The sequence below is a fragment of the Henckelia pumila genome, unplaced genomic scaffold (assembly GCF_033568475.1).
Source record: "Henckelia pumila isolate YLH828 unplaced genomic scaffold, ASM3356847v2 CTG_461:::fragment_3, whole genome shotgun sequence".
NCBI classification, from domain to species: Eukaryota; Viridiplantae; Streptophyta; class Magnoliopsida; order Lamiales; family Gesneriaceae; genus Henckelia; species Henckelia pumila.
The window spans coordinates 5,157,173-5,179,137 of NW_027331831.1; the positions used below are offsets into that span (position 1 = coordinate 5,157,173).

Here is a 21,965-nt window from a genome sequence, read left to right on the forward strand (position 1 = left end):
TAAGAAAGAGAGGCTGATATTACTTAGGCCAACAGACCCGTGGCAGAAGACTTTTCTTCTTAATGCTGTCTCATTGTGAGACATGGGAGACATCTAACAGTAATAGGGTACAAGATAAACAGACATTTGGTGAGAAAGTTTTCCCACTCTTGCGTAATTTTTCATGAATTTATTAAGTGGGTAAAAAAAAAAAAAAAAAAGCATTTGAGTTGCATAGTAAAATTATCTACTCAAAAAATTTACCAAACATACATTTTTACGACCCAAAACATTTCTTAAAATGTTTCCTATTATTTCAAATCTTTAAACAAAATGCTTATCAATTCAAAGCATTATGAAGAAATGCAATGCAACCTTCTTCAGAAACTGGTCTCAATTCTTGCTTCATAAAAGATGATGAATTCAAGAAAGTGATGAAGAAGGCAAAGGAAAGAAGATAAAGCATTGCATACAAAAAGACTACTGTTTCAATCCCCTTGTTAGTCCCGAGAGGGGGCTAAAGAGGCGTCGGGGCGATGATCATTTGATAATAAATATTTTTTTAATACTGTTACCGAGGGTAAAATTTTATGTATTTTTTTTATACATTTCATGTGGCTACTACATGAAAAGTAGAACAATTCGATTCAAAGATTAATCCATATATCTTGGCTGGAAGAAAGAAATCAATAAAAGAGAAGTGATCTGGATTGGACATTTTCAATGTACTAATGCGACCACATTCAAAAGTTTTTTCGACTTAACAGCCACGCGAATTGATCGACAGCTACCATGGCTCGAGAAGCTGATCCAGTCGAGCCCTCGTATCTGCAAAAATCCAATCAAGCCAGACCAGTTGATATTACCACCAATCAATTTGAGGTAATCATTTTCCCTTCCCCAAATTACATCAGATATTACCAACATAATTTTTTTCTTACCAACCAAATAGTAAATATATTTTCTCACATGCTCACATCTATAGCACACACATTTTTCTTAGCTGAATTTTTCATCAATTCATAAAAATTATATAATATTCTGTTTTTTTTAATATCTATATAACTTTATACATGATGTGTGACCATTATCAATGTAATTCTTGGCACGATTTGATATTTGAATAAAATTTCTCGTTTCCCAAAACACCAAACATGTATTACAGAAAATGAATAAAAACAAGGCCAATTTGAAGAATTCTTACAGTCCAACAACGAGAAACGCTGATGTCTGCATCACGATAGCACCTTCACCAGCCTGGTTTGAGCTATTCAAACACCTTGCACAGAACCAGTTCTCATGAATCGAGGTGACTAGGTCTGCAAGAAATTTAATCCAACACATTCTCATGAGTCTGAAAATAACAGTTTCCGGGTGTTGCCGTTGGAATTTCTATCGACTATACACATAGCCCATTCAAAGTATGGACATGTTGAGTTTACCAAGTTCTAACTAAGAACACTGTTTTCAATGTACTTAAAAGAATACCAAAGCTAGGAAGTAATGTTATAGGGAAAATAACATGACGTATATGATTTCAGTGGAATGGACACTAACAAATTGATGAGATAAAGATAACAAAAAATGATTTGGCAAACTCACATTGGTTTGTCCCAACAAAGAATAACTCAGTCTGGAGTTTGTTTTTCTTAACAAAACCAACAAGCTCACTTAGTTCGATAGGATCTGCTTTCATGCCCTCTTGCTCTGCACTAAAAGAACTCAAATCAAGCCTCAAAGCATGTGTTTGCGGCCTAGTGAATACAACGAAACAAATAATAAGAGTAGAATAACTTATGACATGTTCAAACAAACATAACAAAGTCAGAACATGAGTAAATAACGAGGGAAGAATAATGTGATTGTATTATTCAGGCAAACAAAAAATCTTCAATTGCTTGCCCCCGACTCGACAGTCGCAACAGTATCCATCACCGGATTATAACTTAGTTAAAGTTGTAGGGACTCGGGACGATCTTTTTTGCATAGACAGAATGCGCCATGGAAATCATTATTGGAGTTCATCAGGAGAATACGCAAATGACCACAAATTCAAGAAACCTTTTGAGTCATCATACTATTTTATCAACAAATAATGAAACTTAAGATGCAAATAGAAAAATCAGCATGTTTCTAAGTTTGACAATAGAAGATATAAGAGAGCATGCCTCAAGAACCAAGCCCTGAATTAATTCTTCATCACATACAGGAGGAAATCGGCGCATCACTGAAATTAAGAACCTTAAACTTTGTGCCCCAAACGTCTAATCAAATAGATTTTGGGCAAAACAAGAATAACAAAAATAGCCATGAATACAAGGATTTTGGAGAAATTCTGGAATTTAAATATTTGATTTTCACCAATCTTAAAAGACAGAAAATCTGAGATTCAAATGGGAATATCAAAGGAGGCAGAATTTTTAATTCGTGGACTTTTGGATCAGATTTTAGAGTGCAAAAGGTTGAGAAATTTCAAAATATTGAAGATGGTATCTGGAGCAAAGTTGAAAATCCTTATTCCTTTTTATATAAAATTGCATCTTTATGTATTCAATTAATTTAGCTTAGTAATAAATCAACTCTCAAGTTCATTATTTTATTTAACCAAGGTTTGAGTAATTAAATTTCTAATAATTAAAAACTAATCTTTGTGGAAACAATTTTGGACTTAATCCAAATATATTAATGATAACCCTAGAGTACTGGCCAGTCCATTTAATTTTAAAGACAATCCCAATGATTCTATACTCTATAGTGGATGGTTATGTTAAAAACTTTCGAATCTCGATACAACCCACTAGTGATGCTCTGTGAATTCATTGGTGTTCGATGAGAGGAGAAATGGAGAATAACAAGCAAATTCTCCGAATGAACAGGGTGATTTATTTTTCCCAAAGAAAAAACTGTAGGTATACACAAAAATGATTGTGGAAACACTCACATGATAGATAGTAGCCGAGAAGGTCCAGTTGCATCATAGTTCAGCAGCAATGCAGCCTTCAGCGGTGGACCTAAACATAATATAATTTTATCACAATCAGAAGATAGCAGTGAAAAATCCCACTGTCGCATTAGGCAGACATGGATAAGTAGAGCAAGAATCTAGTTGAGGGGAGATCAACGTACGAATTGCCAAAACTTGTGAATGAAATTTAAAAGTTTTTCATTTGAAAGGTGGGAGCACCAACAGGGATTGAAAAATGCTTCAAATACTCAAAAGATTACCTAAAGAACCCACATTATTTGCTGCCCATTTTTCCCAAATTTTGTGCACAAAACTCCAGTCCACATTCATCTTCAGCAACTGCAAACATGAAAAAGAAAAGGACAAATCTTTACCCGAAAAAGATAAAATGCCCGCACGAGGCAAATAGCACAAGGTCATTTCATCAAGCAGTTCCCATGCATGCTTCATCAATCATCCCCATGCTGATCATGGAATGCAATGAATCGAGCAGTTACACTACTATTCGAAATGTAAACGCAAAATAAGGTAAAAGCAGGCGTCTTTGAATCAAATCTGAAGCTTCTTGATCCAAGTTATCGAATAATTTTGGAAACAAGAATACAGCAAGTAATTTTCAATCATCCCGCCCACCAAATGGGGCCGGTCCCCGTTCGTTTGCATACCAATTAGAAAGTGATGGCAGCGCAGTAACAGATGCTTGGGATCATGAATTGGAAAGCTTCAGTTCCATATTCTAGGTCTAAAATCGCCTGGTGTGTGTTGTCAGTGATGGAGATCGTGTATCGTCGCTTTTTCTATAAAAGAATTAGATTTTTTTTTCAACGTTATTTTTTTTAGCCAAAAGAATTCTTTTTTCCCCAAAGTTATTAAAACCCATTAGATTTATCAAACCAAAGAATGTGAGTTAGTTTAATGAGAGTTATGAGACGCATATGGGCTTGGTCGGTAAATTTGATCTAATGTGGCTACATGTACATACACTATCTGGCCGGCGGAAAATTCAACCCTCCCATGGGATAGGTGTAAACATTTTATTGGTTCAAATTATGTGGGTCTCACATGATTGATGGATGGTTCGATCCTAACCCATGGGGTAGGTGGAACTCTTTTATTGGTTCAAATCATGGGATCCCACAACAATCATGTGATGCCCGCATAATTTGACCAATCATGTGCTTCCACCTATCACATGGGGGGTAAAACTCATGGGGTAGGATGAAATTTTCCCATGATTGAGTGTGGTTCACATGATTTGGACCAATTAGTAAGTGTCACCTACCCCATTGTGTAATACCCATGGGGTAGGGTCGAATTTACCCTGGCCCAAAGAATATTTAAATGTAAAGAATTATCAATACATTGGAGTTTGATTATTTTTTCAGTGAAATCCATTGAAAAAATAGTAAACCTCACATTTATTGATAAATCTCAATTTTTAGATGTTTTTTGAGATAGTTTTTATATAAATATGATCTAATTGTCAATGAATGACACTGTAGAGTGGATTGAAATCCGAAGAAAATGAAATCATTTCTTCTTAATTTTGCGTACAGAGAGATTTGAGAGCGAATTTGAAATCAAAATCCACCAAAAGCAATTGGCACAAAAATTTTGGCAAAGTGCGAGTAGTTTCTATTGAAAAAATAAAAATAAAATTTTGAATCTAAAAAAAATGACTAGCTTGCTTGGTAATGCAAATGGAGTAGGTTTTTTTTTTTTTTTTTTCATTTTTAAGCAAGATGGAGATGTTAGAGTACAAACTACAAACAAATGCACGTGTTCTCAATTATTGCTTGAGACGCCTACCCAAAATGCATCATAATGATCACTATTTCGATTCTTCATACCAACACTTTATCGATTAAATCTAACATATAAACCTCACATATTATAACCTAATGTGCACTCGACGAGTAGCGGTTACGGATTCCTAATAAAAAATAATAATTCAATCCGCTTTCAACATTTACGAAAAACAACAAATTAAAAAACTCAACTTAACAAAATAATTATGAATGATGAAAAGAGTTTCTTTCAACGATCCAACTAACATGTAATGCAAAGCCATATTTTAATTAGAAAAAATTAGCATCACATAACAATTCATAATGATTCATTAATATTTTCAATTTTAATAAAAATAAAAAGTAGGTCTATTGTGGGACGGTCTCACGGATCTTTATCTATGAAAGGGATCAATCATGCTCATATTTATAATAAATAGTAATACTTTTAATATCAAAAGTAGTATTTTATCCAGTGTCGTACCTATAATTTTTAGGGCTTGAGTCGAACTTCAAAATAATTTTTTCAACTTTTTAAAATTATTTAAGAGAGTTTTTGAAAACTAAATATGCAAAATACTATAAACTTAGTTATAAGAAAAACAAATACTGTTAAAAAACTTTATAATGTCATTAAATAATAAACTAAAATATTATAAATAATCACTTAAATAATATTTTGCTATTTTATGAGCAAAAACATCAATTATTTGACAAAATATGAAACTCAAAAAATGAATGCACCGGTTGAATAAATTTCTTAAACTATACCTAATCATGCCCACAAATAAAAAATATCACAAACATTCCTAAAAAAATAAAAAAAAAATAGAATATAAAAATAAAAATAAAAATAAAAATAACATGTAATTAGTCTATGAAATCCAATAATCAATAATGAAAGAGAGTGGTGAAATTGAAACCCAAGAGTCAACTCCATTAATTATAATGCGATGTGATTGAAACCTCATATTCGAAGAGATGACGTGATGAAGAGGACAAAATAGCAATAATACTAATTTTTTTGGCAAAATCATGAAATCTAAAAAACATTTTATGACACACATACACTATATAATAATTTAATAATTTTTTTGGGCCTTCTTTTGGATTTGAGCCTGAGGCGGTGGAATCACTCGCCTCATGTCAGGTCCGGGCCTGATTTATCATGCGTGACTCAATCAAAAGATCCATCTCACAAAATTTATCGGTGAGACCGTTTCATGATAGATTTTGTGAAAAAATATAATATTATTATGTTTACAAGTATGCATCCGATCAGTCATCTATATTATATATAAAACAAGAGCACCTTAATGGTCTCTTGGTATGCTCATTTTTATTTTATTTAAAAAAACCCACAAAATCATCAAATTGCCAAAAAAATATAAATAAAAATAAAACCAAATACTTGAAAAAAAATAAATTTATATTATATGCACACATTATATAATATTTGTACGTATATAACGTTATACACGCATACGCAATACGTGTGTGGTGCGATTAGTTTTAAAAAAAGCAAAGACACGCCACTGTGGCACTGATAAGCAGCCATGTCGTCCACCGTTCGTTGGCTCTCGTCTGTTTGAAAAGAACACGTTACTCGTCATTCCAAGTTCATGGACTAACCAAAATTTGTACCTAACTTGCATTAAAAAAAAAACACAAAATTTTAGTACCTAACTATATGCTTGAAGCCTATACGACTTCCATCTACTTAATTTTTTTGAAAAAAAAAACTTAAACCTTTAAAACTTAAAAAAAAACGCAATTTCATATGGTAAAATTCGATCGATTAAAAAAATCGAGCGATGGATGATTATATATCGATAAATCGGCTAGTTTTACAATATTTTGGGCGAGACGAGCATATTTTTATTATATATATAATTTTTTTGTTACTATGCATAGAAAAACTTCGAATTGTTGTTGGATGAATTTATAATGATAAAGCACTGATATTTTTCCAATAACTATATGTAATATTGATTAACTACGTACTTACTATTATGCACATATTTTATGCGTGTGAGTGTGACATAATCATACATGTATATATATTTTGTTCCTAAAGTTTTTGATTTAATTATGTATTGTGTGTGTTTTGTTTTTGAAGTATTTGATTAAATTATAATATTCTAAAAATTAAAATAAAAATTTTATGAGATTTATTGAGATTAGTTTATATATATATATATATATATATATATATAATTTACAATATGAAAAATCAAGCACGTTTGTATTAGATAAAAATACAATGCAATAACAATTTAATATTAAAATATAAATTGTTTTACACAAGTGAGAAAAGAACATTATAAGATCATAGGAGAAATTATTTTTTCTTTTTTAATGTCAAATTTAAGAACAAATTGTTTGCATTATGATTATATTAATTATTAATTAAAGTTAAAATATGTGGATGATAATTTTGAGACGAAAAAAGTTTCACCAAAAGATAATTAATAGTAGATGTTCTTGCTTTATTATAATACAAATATCTTGTTAAACAGTTTCATGAATTAATTTTGTGAGATGAATTTTTTGTACAACATGTTTTATGAAAAAATATTACTAAGTATGTAAAATTTTTTTTTTAGAAAAATGATTCGAATCGAGTCATCTCACATACCTTAACATAGGAAAAAATTAGATATTCTATAAATAATAAATATTTAATTCATTTCCAATAATTTATTTCATTATTGCTTCAAAAGTCAAAACAAATATTATTTTTAAAACAAAAAATACTTTTACTTCCCCTGTTATTTATTATTTATTATATTTTTCATTTATGTTTTAAAAAATATATATATTTACCCCCAACATCGTGAGAGACGACTGACGAGCATGCTATTATAAGAAACTCAGGCCTCAGCCAAAACGAACGATCGAAATCATAATCCATAATATAATCACTGTACGAAGTGTGGGGATCTCCGCCGCGGGTCGAACAATTTCGAAGTCCAATGGGGGGTCAATCGCGGAAGTGGATGATCCTTGTGGCGACGATATGGATTCAGGCGTTTACGGGGACGAATTTCGATTTCTCGGCGTACTCTTCGGAGATGAAGATGAAGCTCGGGGTACCGCAGGTGCAGCTGAACTACCTCGCCACGGCGTCCGACCTCGGCAAGGCGTTGGGATGGTCGTCGGGACTGGCTCTCAACAATCTGCCGCTGTGGACGGTGATGTTCGCGGCGGCGATCATGGGCTTGGTCGGCTACGGCGCGCAGTGGTTGGTGATAAACGGTACGGTCGCGGCGCCGTATTTTGCGGTTAGGTTTCTGCACTTGTTACCCGTTGCGTGTTTGATTGGCTTACATAAATTAATGAATTCTGTTTTCTCCAAAATTCAATTGAATAAAAAATAAATAACATTTGAAAATTCTTATAGTAAATTACTTTGCATAAATTCATTTGATAACATTGGGTCGAATTTAACTGGTTGGATTTTTTAATTTGAAGTACGAATCGAGCTCGTTTAACTCAATATACGAAAGCTACTTTAACAAAAATATCTATGCTGTATTATTAAAGTTGATGTACTAATACTACATCTTACAAATAAAGAGAATATTAACTAATTACTATTTTTTATCGTAAAGTAAGCGCTTGAAACAGTTTTAATATTAATAAAAATAATTTTTGAATATATTTTTATTTATTTTCAGATTTAAAAATGATCAACTTTCGAGATGAGGTGGGTTTGAAAGAGAGATTTCTTAGTCCCGAAGTTGCCCATTTGTTAGTTATTTTATTTAAACTAAATGCTGTTACGTGTATGTAACATAATATATTATTTGTCGCACATATCTTCTATGATCATCAATCAATTCATAAAATTCTCAAAAAAAAATTAAAAAAAATCAATCAATTCATAAAGGATTGCCGGACCATATCATCGCGCAATTAATTATTATTACCAGCGGATGAAATTGATATGATACACAGATGTAGCAATATGAAAACAGTTTGAGTTCAGCTTTTACAAATCAAAAAATTCCATCTCTTTCAACAATCATTCGTTTCTGATATTTATGGCATCGGGCATGAAGAAATATGAAAGATTCTAGCAAAATAATAATTGAATTCGGATGAAATCATAGAAAGGAAAACGTTTCAGAAACACAATAAAATAAAGAGTAACACTCCTGTGAGACGGTCTCATCCGTGAGACGGGTCAACCCTACCTATATTTATAATATAAGTAATATTTTTGACATAAAATATAATACTTTTTAATGGATATAAGAGACTCGTCTTAAAAAAATGACCCTTGAGACCGTCTAATTGGAGTTTTTGTCTAAAATAAAATAAATTGGGTTTCAACTTTCATCTTCACTTATTTGGTAATGCGTGATTTTCAATGCTATTATAATTACCAATGACCAATGAACAATAAATACTAACGTTTTGTAGTAATAAAAAAATAGCTTTATTTTTTCATTTATCATCTCATTCTCCATCGTCCCATTTCACGAGCCAAGTGATAAATGTCCTTCTAAATCAGTACTCATTACTAATTGGATTACTATAAGAAATTCAACGGTATTAGGACATGATGATGTTTATGTTGCTAATATGCAACTATAAAAAGATGTCATATATATGTTGCAGGTGCTTCTACTGTGCTTATTGGCTGGATGCAGCATCTGTTGGTTTAACACTGTCTGCTTTGTTCTATGCGTAAAGAATTTCCCATCCAATCGTCCACTTGCTGTATCTCTCATGGTGAGCTTCAATGGTTTAAGTGCAGCCTTATACAATCTTGCTGCAAAGTCATTTAGCCCTTCATCAGCTTCGGTGTACCTTCTTCTCAATGCATTGCTTCCCCTCGTCACGTCGATGGTAGCACTTATCCCGATTCTTCGACAACCCCCTGTGGTTACTCTCCCCCCTGATGCAGTTAAACGTGATCAAGTTACATTCCTCCCGTTAAATTGTTTAGCTGTCATCACCGGCCTGTACCTTCTTTTCCTCCATCCGTCGAACATGTCCATGGCTTGTTTACTTTTCGCTGGCGCCATAGTGCTTCTTGTCCTCCCCTTAGGCATCCCTGGTATCATCTATGCCCGAGAGTGGTTCAACAACGCTATTTACACGAGTTTGCATCTCAATGACTCGGGATTTACCCTTGTTGATGCGGAGGATCTTGAGCTACACAAGCAGCTCCTTAGTCGAGAGAATAGTGCGGTAAATTGTATGATCTCTTCCCATGATGTTGATGGGTCGATGAATGAAGTGTCGAGACAGAACACAAGGACTGCCGAAGGTCGTTCTTGTGGCATCATTATCAGGAAAGATCAACTCGCGATGCTCGGGGAAGAGCATGAAGCAAAAATGCTCATCCGCAGGTTGGATTTTTGGTTGTACTTTGTAGCATACTTTTGTGGGGGAACGATTGGTTTGGTGTACAGCAATAATCTTGGGCAGATAGCACAGTCACTTGGCCACAGTTCATTGAATTCAAGACTTATCACTATATATTCCTCCTTTTCATTCTTTGGCCGTCTGCTTTCAGCTGCTCCAGACTTCATTCGACCGTAAGTAAACATGATTCAATGGCTTTGATAGCCTTGGAAATCTTATGTAGCGTTGTATTCTCTCTTCACCATATTTCAACTAGATTTCTACCACTTAAAACTCTGCACTCTCATTGCTGATACATTTAGGAATCTTGATAAAAATGAACACATTTACAGGAAGGCTTACTTCGCAAGAACCGGATGGCTCACTGTTGCACTTCTGCCTACTCCAATCGCCTTTGTTTTGCTTGCAGTAGCTGGCAATGATATAATGGCTGTTCAAGTAGGCACAGCCCTAATCGGGTTCAGCTCCGGATTCATCTTTGCAGCTGCAGTTTCGATAACATCTGAGCTATTTGGGCCAAACAGTGTTGGTGTAAACCACAACATTCTTATTACAAATATCCCAATCGGTTCGTTAGTTTATGGCTTTCTTGCTGCCATTGTTTATGACATGAATGGTACGTCCGCCTCGGGATTATTGGGTGATCCAATAGTGTGCATGGGCAAAAAATGTTATTTCTATACTTTTGTGTGGTGGGGATGCATTTCTGTTCTAGGACTAGCATCCAGTTTACTGTTGTTTTTAAGAACCAGACCTCTTTATCTCGAGTTCGAAAGGAACCGTATATCGCCAACGTTGTATTAGCATTGGCAGCTCTGTTCTAAAATGTAAACAGAATGATTAAAGCTTAAAAGTAAATAGTACACACTGAATCTGCATCAAGTCAAGTGTTCTTTCTTTTGTTCTTTCCTTTCCTTTTTCCCTTCTTAGTGAAGTGCATGCTTTCATTGCTCTATTGGATCGTACAGTCTTTGTTGATTGTCTGAAGTTAGCCACAATTGGCATTAATGAAATCAATGTAAGCTGAGATTGCTCTAGCCTAAAGGACCTTAATGCAACAATTGGGTTCATGCAGAACCCGAAAACGTGGTCTAGGCGAATCCCTTCGTAGTAAATGCGGTAAACAGTGAAAAAACCCTTCAGAACATTCATTTGGCATTAAGAGCCAATGATCTGTAATGGTGTGAGCAAGCAATTGTACATTGGCTTATGTAACCTTCAGCACATTTTCTGTACATTGGCTTATGTAACCTTCAGCACATTTTCCACCAATTTATATGGACTGGCTAGTTTAAAGCATCCGATTAGTTCGCTGTACATCTTGCGATTCTTTTAGAAGTATCTTTCGATGGAAGGATTTTATTTGAGATTGTGCTTAGATGGAAGATTTTCAAATTCATGAATTTCGATCATATTTTATGGCTCGATGAAAAAATAGATCAAAATTTTAATTCATTCACTACTTATTTACACATTAGTTATATAAATTAGAATGTATTTCACATGACACAATTATTGGGAATCAGATACTCTGCTGTGCTCCCTTCCACAGCATTTGGTGTTGTGGCAGTTATTTTGGGTCTGTGTTGGTTTAGGCCTTGTAGGAAATAAATAAGTTTTGTCAACTTAATCGATATATAACAAGGATAATGGATCGAATACATTTAATAAAATTAGAATACAAGTAATGTAAAATTCTTGTTAAATTTAAATGTTACAAAAATGATTTTATTCTTGTTCGAATTTTTTGTTAATTAAAGGGTAAAATTTTTAAATAATTATATATATATATATATATATTAAATTCTTGTTAAATTTATTTTATATGAAATACTGTATATAGTTTAATTCATTTAATTTAAAGTAATAATTATCATTAAAAAATTAAATTAATGATTTTAACATTAAATAAATGAGTAGGTCTCTCATAAAACGGTCTCACGCATCTTTATTCATGAGACGAATCAACTCTACCTATATTTATAATAAAAAGTAATATTTTTGGCATAAAAAGAATGTTGTGGAAAACGGTTTTGTTTTACTCCCACAGCCCCACTTTTAACTTTTTGACTTTTTTTTCTTTTTTTTTAAAATATTTTTTTTTGCATATATATATATATATATATATATATATTCTTTTTTTAAATTCGTTTATTTTTCTATTGTTTGAATTTCTTGTTTCTCTATTTTTGTGGGCTTTTTAATTTCTCTTTTGTTGTGGAAGCAAAACATTTTTTTTATATTTCATTTATACTTTTTTTTTCTTCTTTCCCTCTTCAACTTAACCATTTTTCGTTTCTTTTCTTTCATTCAATTTTTTTTAAAAAAATATTTACAATAGAAAAGGGAAATGCTCGAATATATAAAGCTCGAATTTCTTGATTTTTTACGTATTTAATTTTTTTATATTTTTACTTAGTTTATAGAGGGTTTTTGTTTTCATGCACACGTAAGGGATTCGTTAATTTTACTCCCATTGCCCAATAGCAACATTTTTTTTTAAAAAAAAATTAACAATTTTTATATTATAATTCTTCTTATTTTATATATATATATATATTCCTCTTTTTTATATTGTCCATTTTTTAAAATTATTTTTTCTTGTTATAATTTATACATCTTCATTTTAATAGGTGGAAAAAATACTATTTCATAAATAAATTTATTATTTACTTCTTTAAAAAAATATAGTTTATTACTTATATATACATGCAAAAAAATATTTTAAAAAAAAAGTAAAAAGTTGAAAGTGGGGTAAACCGTTTCACTCCCACAGCAGGGGATCCGTGTCCCAATTATTGAATGAACATGATAGATATTAACATGAAATAATATATCAACATCAAAAGAGTGAATTTGAATATATTTGAAATCGATGGATTTGAAATCTTTCCATCCAAGCATAACCGAAAAGAATGAATTTGATTCGAAGAATGCATCAAATGACAACCATGAGTGTATTTTTCATCTCAATTATTATTGAAAATGCAGCTTAACTTAATATACAATGAATTTGAAATTCACTTGAATTTATCCAATCCAAAAAAGTCGATAAATTTGAAATATGTATGTCGGTACTAATATAACCTGAAGTTATATATACTTGGATGTATGATTTGAAGCTGTGAATTTAAAACAAGCTATGAATTTAGAATACGTTTGATTGTTTGGATGAATTATGTGAGATGGATTTCAAATACATCTCTTGCTAACCATGTAATCCATGTAGTGATGTAGAAGCAATTATAATTATGCTAAATATGAAATACACCGGAGTGCAATTTCAAATTCAACATCATATCAAATCATTTCTTCCAAATCAAATGCTCGCATCCAAGTGCAATCAAATTCATCCTTGTATCAAATCCTTCCTTTCAAATCAAATACTCACATCCTGCAATATAAGATTGCATATTTAGATAGAATTATTTGATTCAAATCATCTATCAATCTATTATATATCCTATTTATTTATTTTTTTAATGAGGGATTAATTGGAAAACTAAGGCAATACTTTTGTTTGCATCATTCGACTAAAGAAAGATGAATGGCGTAGGAAAGACCGATCACTACTAAAAGTTAACTCCAAATTAAGGTTTATCCCACATTTCACATTTTTATCATTGTTAAATTAATACATGAATATAATACATGCGTGCATCGTGTGTGCTCGAATGACATATTAGCAATGAATTGATGATTATCCAATATTGAGCACTAATCACGTACCAGCACTAAGAATTAACAATATTGTTTCTCGCTATGATCATGGAATGATTTTAATTGCTCTTTTGAACTTTAGGGACACAAATATTGACTAATTAAATGTAATTTATAATTAATGTCACTTTTCCATGGGGCAGCTGATCAATTAATGGTTGGCTTTAATTTTTTGAATATTTTTTTTGAAATAATTAATGGTTGGCTTAACAGCCACTACTATAATTTTATTGCATATATAATTAGATCTTACTTTTAAAAGAGATTTAGATTGTCGCTATCAAGTATCCTCGACAAAATGAGCACCATATTCTTGTCTAGTTAGATAAAAAGATATTATGAAGAGTGGTGCACTTCTAAAAGGCTAAAATTACGAATAGAAAAAATTTAAGTGAAACTAAATTTAAAAGAAAACAAAAAACATATATATAATTAATTAGGGCTACATTAATATTTAAATTTGTTTCTCTATATATAACAAAATTTTGCAAATTCGAAAAAGTACTTATAAGTTATGATTGATGATGCTTTGCAAATAAAACTAAAAACTTGAAACTATCTGGAAATAACATAAAATTTGAATTATTTTATGTGGTGATCCAATGTTTGAATTTAATTAGAGGGTTTCCACAAAACTACTATCATTTTTTTAAAAAAATTCAAATTCAATTCCGTAATGATAAAACTAAATTTTAGGTGGCTTCTGCTTTAATTCCCGGCCCGAGATTTCCATATATAAATATATTTTAAAAAAAATGCGTTAATGCATCTTTTATTACATACTGTACATTTAATTTTTTTTTAAAAATGCATTTTTTGTCTTATATATATTTGACTCTTTGCGATTTTGTCATTTTGATCTTTTATATTTAAAATATCATATCAACTCTCGATAAAATATAAATGTACAATGTCATATCAACGATCCCAATAAAATATTGCTAAAACTGATGTGGTGTCGACGTGACGCTATTATATACTATGTCATATCTCTGCATTCTTGATGAAATAATGCTAAAACTGAAAGATACATAATTCCGAATGAATTTTGACATTATGGAGGATCAAATCCAAAAGATAAAAATAAAAATAAAAGGCCAAAATTACATTTCCCCTTTCTTTAATGAGTCATGACTCATGAGTGTCATATCATGTAAGAATATATCAGGAAAATAAATATAGTTTAGGAAAAACTGTAAATTTGGTTTTATATATTTGTCACTTTGCTATTTTGGTCATTTATATTTTCATATTTCAGTTTTAGTCCTGCATGTTTCGATTTTTGATAATTTTGGTCTTTTTTTATTCGAAAATGCTTACGTGGCACAGTACACGTCAGCTCTACATCATCACTGAATTGGTGTCACGTCAGCGCGGAAAAAGAACTAAAATTGCCCAAAAAAATAAAGATAGCGGACTAAAACTGAAATCTGAAAATATAAATGACTGAAATCGCAAAGTGACAAACATATATGATCAAAAAAGCAATTTCCCCTGTAGTTTAGGATCATGTGTGATTTTATTATAAAATAGTATAACCTTAACCCTAAAACTTTTAGGGTTCAAGCAACATGCATGTCTTGTAACATGCATGGGAATTTTTTTTAATTTTTTTAAAAGTGAAATAAATAAATTCCAAAAATATATTTACGCGCACATAGAAAGTAGAAACCAGGTGAGGTGATCGCATATGGCAAGGGAAGAAGTGACAAATTAATGGAGAAGGCCAAAAATTAAATCAGGTTGAATCAAGAAATGTCCGTTCTCAATTTTCATATTATCATGACAATTAATGTATTTTTTTAAAAAAATAAATTAATCAAAATACACAAATCATTTTATTAAAAAGAAACAAAAATATTATATACACACACACACATTGCATGCATGCAAAACTAGCTCCGAATGTTAATTATATATCTAGCAAAGATTTTTACAGAACTTTGAATTAATAATACATCAACCGGAAACATCAAGTTGGATTTCCATTTGGATGGATGATAAAAAGGGCTTTATCAAGATTCCACAAATAACATACATAAATCCGTGCAAAAAAGAATGTTATTTTCGACTGATACGTTTCTTACTGGCTTGTTTTCTTGAATCAATACGTGCCGCATGCCGTTACTTGCCAGGGGGAGTGTCGTGACCCATTCCGGGGCTGTTTCCGGGAGTCGTCGGCCTAAAAGCTTCTGTCTGCACCTTTTTATACCGATTCAATCGAATACTATACGTGGCCGGAGGATTATGCCGGTTTGAAGCATGGATCGGTACCGGAGGTCGAACATCGAGACGACGGGCGGCCGAATTCATGCCAAAATGCTGCAGAAGCAATAGGGTAATACATAGAGCCATTACAAATTTTCTCGTGTGTGAGGCCATGAAGTTTATTTGGTGATTAAGAATGCACAAGTTGCATTCAAATTGTGGGGGAGTAATGAGGATGCTGCATCACTTGGGGCTGCTATTTAATTAAGGCAATGGCAAATTAATGTCCCCACAAATGGCATAATTTTTATGCAAAGTTCTCCCCTTAACAAGTTTATGTGGTGGTTGTCATAAAGATTTGAACTTGGTAAATCAAATAATAAAATAACCGATATAAAATTGTAAAGAGGAGTGACAAAATTGAGCCATCCACAATAATTAATCTCAATTTTAGATTTTTTAGACTCGCATGTTCATATCCTTCTTGGCAATCAAGCTCTTAACTCATTGACGATATGAGGAGCGCCTAGCTATAAATACTAGTATTTGAGGTCCCTAAGTCTACATCTCCGTCTACGGTTGTTAGACTAGTCGATAGATCGTACTAGGTGAGTGCTTGGTTAATAGTAATGATTTGCAAATTGATATGTTAAACTTGGAGGTTTACCTAAGCCACATCAAAGGGTTTTTTTGGGTGAACAACATATATTGTAAATACAACATGTACAAGAATTCATGGGAATATTTCCTCATTTAGTAAGCAATAACATATTGACTCGTTCAAATATTTCAAAGGGTTTAATTTTCTTCCACCACCATTCATCAAAAAGTTCCCAAGATATCTTAATTAAATATTAATAAAGGGATTGCAGAAGGACATGATTAGACACCACAAATATATATTATATAAAATCTAATCAAATTAAAATTTTGCTACCAAAAAATTATTTGTTAATTATTCCAAGATATCTTAATTGAATATTAACAACCCTTGACAAAATTTCTTATTCATTAATTGATAGTCTCTGTATAGCAAGAGATGGATTAAAAATTTTAATTTTAGACGGCCGGGCATATTTGTATTATAATGTCAATAATTTTGATCAGGTGCAGGATTTTTCGTGTGCGACGTACCGGATTTTAGAGTTTTTTTTTTACAATAAAACCCGGTACTCGCACATGAAAAATTCTGCACCCTAAAGTGCAGGTGATCATTACTGATAATGTCAATATGTCATAGTTATTTTTTTTTAAAAAAAAAAGAATTATAAATTAAGTCATTGTGGGAGGTTAGCTAGGGAGGAAACGAGTATAAAAAATTATAATGATATATATATATATATATATATATATATATTCCTCGATCACTTTTATGAACTTTTGTGCCATTTAACAAGTAAAAAGTTTGTCAATACTATAGAATATATTTTCAGTCAACATTGCATTTTTTATTTAAGGAAATCTTAATCTCTAAGCCTAAGTATGAAGGCAAATATACTTGGATTATGTGTATCATGCGATTCTGCATAATCAAAATAAAATCAGGGGAAAAAAGAAAGGTAAATCAAATTGCAACTTGAGTGTCACGTCATCCATGCAAAAAATTATTTTAATTATTAAATATTTCACTTCAAATTTTAAGTTTTCGCAAACACTACCTATATCTTGTTAAAAAATAAATATAAATAATTAAATCTCATTTAAACCTACCTAAATAATCAAGCATCCATAATTCTAGCAAATAGATTTATTGCTTCTAGCTATGAGCTAGAATCAAATCATATATATATATATTCCCAGTTAGTATATTAATTAGTACCATGCAATTGATGCCACTTAGGCATCATTCCTCAAATCTCTATTTATTGAGAGGAAGTCTCAGATTCGTTGTAAACACTCCATATCATCATATCAAGAAAATAATGGTACCGCATAAAATCGTCGTTTTCACACGTACGTAGAATAAAAAAATAAATTTAAGTACGTTTAACAGATTAATTGTTGGTGACAACAGGGTAGGCATTTTTGTTTGGGGACATCCCAGAAACCAAAATCTAATCTCCTTGAATTTCTGTTTTAAAAAGATGAACAGTATAATTAGGTTTGCACACAAATGGACCCTTTCATATGTTACATCACATATATATTACATAAAAACTATGATCTTCTGATCCAGTAATACCACTTACAGGCTTTGCTAGATGAAACTTGATGTCAAGCTCAACCAAACCGAGTGAGAGCTAAGAACCATTGATTTTCGAGCTTGGTATGGAATTTGACCGTCTCAAAAAATTCGAACCCATCCTCATGATCGGAGAAGAAAATAAAATATAGGTGTAAGCTGCCATCCCCTTCGATGCTAGTACTTGTGTTTCTTTGGAGGAAACTTCTTGAACTTTAGATTTCATCTTCAGTCATTCAGCTTTGACAGCAAATATAGGCAGCCGGAGCAGAGAAACACTGATGCAGCGAAGCAAAGTAAATCAATGGGCGAGAGAATGACTGCTCTCTTGCTCTTTTCAAACAACCCGATAAGAAGCAGCATTACAATGACATGGCCAACTTTGGTTTTCAGCCCATTGACGGTTTTTATTTCCAACCATCTTGGTCGTTCCTGATTATTTTAGACCGAGGAAATACACAAGATCAGCAAAAAGGCTGAAAAAAATGAAATTTTAGTGCATGTACGATTATTCATACAACTCCGAGACCAACTAGCATACTTCATTTAAAAAACCAACGCATTTATGGCCCTTGGAACAAAAGAACTCAATTTGCCACGGTGTCGTTCTTGAGCTTGGGATGATCTTTATTGTTTTGTGTGTATGGAACAAATAACACCAGCAAAAAAATCAAGAATTATACAAAAATTGACAAACCTTGAGAGTAAATAAACCAAACAAATTTGATCTGTAATTGGAACTTTCCTCCGACAAGTACTTTCCTTTATCAAGATTGCTGATGAAGAGCTCGTAGAGACCCATGCCAAATACCAACATCACAGTTCCCAAGAGGTAGACATCTAGCCAGTCGAAAAATTTTAGCTCAAAAGATCTACATTATTCGAGTGAAAATAAAAATGCAAACAAGAATATCTGTAATGATTGTGTGTGTGTGTTTGTTTTACCAAAGTCTATAAATTTTACAGATTCTTTTCTATTTCACAGGGACAACTATAAGAAGCATTAAGAAGCATTAAAACCCAAATATAAAGGGATATTGGTTCCATACAAGTTGGACAACTATACAGACCATTTGTTGCATTGAACAAACACTTATTGTTTGGTTTGATGTATTATTAATCTATGTATAACTTATCCCAATCAATTTCGCCTTATTTTCGTCATATTATTAATTTATTTATTAATTAATAATTTTACATCAATTAAATCAAATAAATTATAATCTATCCATCAAATCAAATAATGTATTAACTATTTTTTATTATTTATTTTTAATTTACACTATATTACTTATCTATGGATTACTTATCTTATCACTCAAACCAAACGGTGATTTATCCTAAAATACGCAAACAGGCTTAATTTTCTGTAGCAATTAATTTTAGCCCCTATTTTCTATCTAATCTATTATTTGTATCTTCCCAATACCACTCATGGTGCTTACCAAATTGACAACATCAAATTTGCTTTAAATTGTACTGATAACTAAGGGTCCACTGGTCTCAAATGTGATCGTTGGCGGACTAGGAATTTTCAACAAGTGAATAGCTGCATTTTGGGAAATGAAAATAACATTTAGGAAAATAAAATAAAACTGTATGTGAAAATTAAATTTTCTTTTTCTTTGATTGCCCCCTAGTTTCCCTGCTACCAGCTCCACTCTGTCTTGGTGGACTAGACTTTCAACAAGGAAGTGACTCAGGGCATTTCTAGAAACAAAATTAATGTTTAAAAAATATTCACATAAAAATCAAAAGATCCATGAGATGATTGCCTTATTTTCCCGCTACCATCTCTGCACCGTATGTGATTCTTAACTAAAATGATACCAGCAGAAACTCAAGAGTAAATGGAAGATCTTTGGGGACCAAAGTAGTAGATCCATAGCTGTAAAACAATAAATTGGGATGCTTTAATTTTTGTTCTCATACTTATAGATGATATCCAATTTTAGTCATTTATTATCTTAATTACTTGTTCTCCTCCTCGAGCTACTGTATAGATACCACCTATCATTCCTAACTTGTCAAGCAATGTAGCAAGCTTGTTTAATCCTTCAGCTCTTTGGACAGAATATCTATCTACAATTTTCAGCTTTTTGACCAATTAGTTTTAAAATCTGCCAAGCGTTGGTAGATATCCATAATATTTGATGCGGGCAAGGATCGATGGATTGGAAATCGGTAAAATACAAGTCAAAATAAAAATTTGTCCAATGTGTTAGTTGGGGAATACTAACAACGAAAAATGAAAGAAACTTGGATAAACAGAAAAGATTGCATACCATGGATCTTTTCATAAATATTTATACTTACCTATAGCCTCAACAAGTGACATAATTACTCTTCCTCGGTCCATAAAATACTCTTGGAATGAAGAGATAACATGAGAACAACCCTGAGTATGGGTAAAAAAAACACACATCTTCAATAAATAAATAAACAAAATCGATTACCCATTGATTTCACAATTTATTTTTTTTTAAAAAAAAAAGAACAGCACCGTAGAAGCAGCAATTAAATAGTTGGCATTACCGGTGTACTCTGTGATGAAATCAGATCGATACAAGCTAGTGGGCGAGGGAAAGGGAACACTTGATAAAGTTCAATAAGTAAGAAGTATAATTTAAAAACGAATGCAAAAAGATGCATTTCCAATTTATATACAAAATCTCTATTAATTTGTTTTTTGCGGTCGAGGATGAGTTGAAAAGATGCTGTTACCATTTATACCCATTCCTGATGTCTATCAAGCTCAACCCCTTGATAACATCTGCAAACCATGGTTTCCTAATTTATAGCAATGATTCAAAATAATTGGCATAAAGCCCGAGTACATTAAATCTTCGCAGTAGTCGTATTCCATCTCTCTCTCATTCTTTAGCTCTCTTCGTGTAGCTAACCATATAAACATAGATAAATAAATATATACCAACCGTCTACTTGCAAACCGTGAAAATATATGTAACAAAAGAAACGATGGCTTTTATATACCTTAACAAAACAAAGAAAAGACCCAATCAATGATCCCCAAACCGCAAGAATGGCCAAGAACCGGCACCCATAGATAACCTAAACAAACATTAACCAAGAATCAGCACCATTATACATAACTTGTCTAATATCAGCAATCACAATAAAGAAATAAACGACCTTTTCAATTTGAACTTCCACATTCTCCAACTTCTCTTGCTGCGAGTCAGGTCCGCACACAGTTGAACCGACATCTGATGCAACAGCAGGTACCGAAGAACGAATGATTGAAGGGTAATTCAGCGAAGAATTAGCGGGCAACGATGGAGATCTTGCATCTGGAGAGCGAAAACAAAGGACCCATCTGGTATTTGGAGCCAAATTTGTGGACTTGGTAGATAATAGAGGAGGCGGGGTTAAGGATTTTGTCAAATTCATAGTCGAATCTTTCGGTATGGAGAAGAGAGAACAGAGAGTTGATTGTCACCACTTGAACAAATTGGAAGTGAGAATACACTCCTAACAATACACTCCTAACTTCTAAATCAACTGTGTGTAAATAATTTTCACACACATCATCGTACAGGGCAAACATCTCACGACAATATAATTTTTTTTATAAAATTTAATTTTTAGACTACGTCTTATGATAATCATAAATGTCCAACAAGATATTTTATATACAAGTATTCGGACGCAGATATTGTTCATTTTTTTAACTGAAAATAAATATAATAAATAGTAAAATAAAAGAAATTATATTTTTGTAGTT

General features: G+C 32.1%; 3 protein-coding genes across 5 annotated transcripts; 1 reads left to right on the forward strand and 2 right to left on the reverse strand.

Moving 5' to 3' along the window:
* Window positions 1–503: 503 nt before the first annotated feature.
* On the reverse strand, window positions 504–3,821 carry LOC140872227 (uncharacterized). 3 transcript variants are annotated; one of them, XM_073275032.1, is made up of 6 exons: window positions 3,610–3,821; window positions 3,205–3,283; window positions 2,921–2,990; window positions 1,582–1,733; window positions 1,184–1,298; window positions 507–807 (listed from the first exon to the last, which is right to left on the reverse strand). In XM_073275032.1, exons 2-6 carry the CDS (start codon window positions 3,272–3,274, stop codon window positions 723–725), a joined length of 492 nt encoding a protein of 163 aa, XP_073131133.1. In that variant the 5' UTR covers window positions 3,275–3,283; window positions 3,610–3,821; the 3' UTR covers window positions 507–722. The 3 variants fall into 3 exon arrangements, with proteins under 3 accessions (XP_073131131.1, XP_073131133.1, XP_073131132.1); XM_073275030.1 differs by lacking the exon at window positions 3,610–3,821 and having other exon boundaries at window positions 504–807; window positions 3,205–3,589; XM_073275031.1 differs by lacking the exon at window positions 3,610–3,821 and having other exon boundaries at window positions 509–807; window positions 1,582–1,691; window positions 3,205–3,588.
* Window positions 3,822–7,568: 3,747 nt separating this feature from the next.
* On the forward strand, window positions 7,569–10,992 carry LOC140871647 (protein NUCLEAR FUSION DEFECTIVE 4-like). The gene is made up of 3 exons (XM_073274255.1): window positions 7,569–8,015; window positions 9,358–10,283; window positions 10,443–10,992. The coding sequence occupies exons 1-3, from the start codon at window positions 7,707–7,709 to the stop codon at window positions 10,912–10,914; spliced, it is 1,707 nt and encodes a 568-aa protein (XP_073130356.1). The 5' UTR covers window positions 7,569–7,706; the 3' UTR covers window positions 10,915–10,992.
* Window positions 10,993–18,032: 7,040 nt separating this feature from the next.
* LOC140872085 (uncharacterized) lies at window positions 18,033–21,709 on the reverse strand. The gene is made up of 5 exons (XM_073274818.1): window positions 21,374–21,709; window positions 21,215–21,292; window positions 20,537–20,618; window positions 18,918–19,060; window positions 18,033–18,652 (listed from the first exon to the last, which is right to left on the reverse strand). Exons 1-5 carry the CDS (start codon window positions 21,629–21,631, stop codon window positions 18,449–18,451), a joined length of 765 nt encoding a protein of 254 aa, XP_073130919.1. The 5' UTR covers window positions 21,632–21,709; the 3' UTR covers window positions 18,033–18,448.
* Between the last annotated feature and the right edge of the window lie 256 nt (window positions 21,710–21,965).

Bases quoted from the DNA above. Each gene is read 5' to 3' on its own strand.
- LOC140872227 (XM_073275030.1), bottom strand. From the start codon at position 3,394: ATGAAGCATGCATGGGAACTGCTTGATGAAATGACCTTGTGCTATTTG. The intron at 1,734-2,920 runs GTGAGTGTTTCC...TGTATTCACTAG, and splicing joins TCTCGGCTACTATCTATCAT to GCCGCAAACACATGCTTTGA. The intron at 808-1,183 runs GTAAGAATTCTT...GGATTTTTGCAG, and splicing joins GCGTTTCTCGTTGTTGGACT to ATACGAGGGCTCGACTGGAT.
- LOC140871647 (XM_073274255.1), top strand. From the start codon at position 7,707: ATGGGGGGTCAATCGCGGAAGTGGATGATCCTTGTGGCGACGATATGG. The intron at 8,016-9,357 runs GTTAGGTTTCTG...TATATGTTGCAG, and splicing joins TCGCGGCGCCGTATTTTGCG to GTGCTTCTACTGTGCTTATT. The intron at 10,284-10,442 runs GTAAGTAAACAT...ACACATTTACAG, and splicing joins GCTCCAGACTTCATTCGACC to GAAGGCTTACTTCGCAAGAA.
- LOC140872085 (XM_073274818.1), bottom strand. From the start codon at position 21,631: ATGAATTTGACAAAATCCTTAACCCCGCCTCCTCTATTATCTACCAAG. The intron at 20,619-21,214 runs GTATATAAAAGC...ACCCATACTCAG, and splicing joins CTTTTCTTTGTTTTGTTAAG to GGTTGTTCTCATGTTATCTC. The intron at 18,653-18,917 runs GTTTGTCAATTT...TAAAATAATCAG, and splicing joins TTGGTTTATTTACTCTCAAG to GAACGACCAAGATGGTTGGA.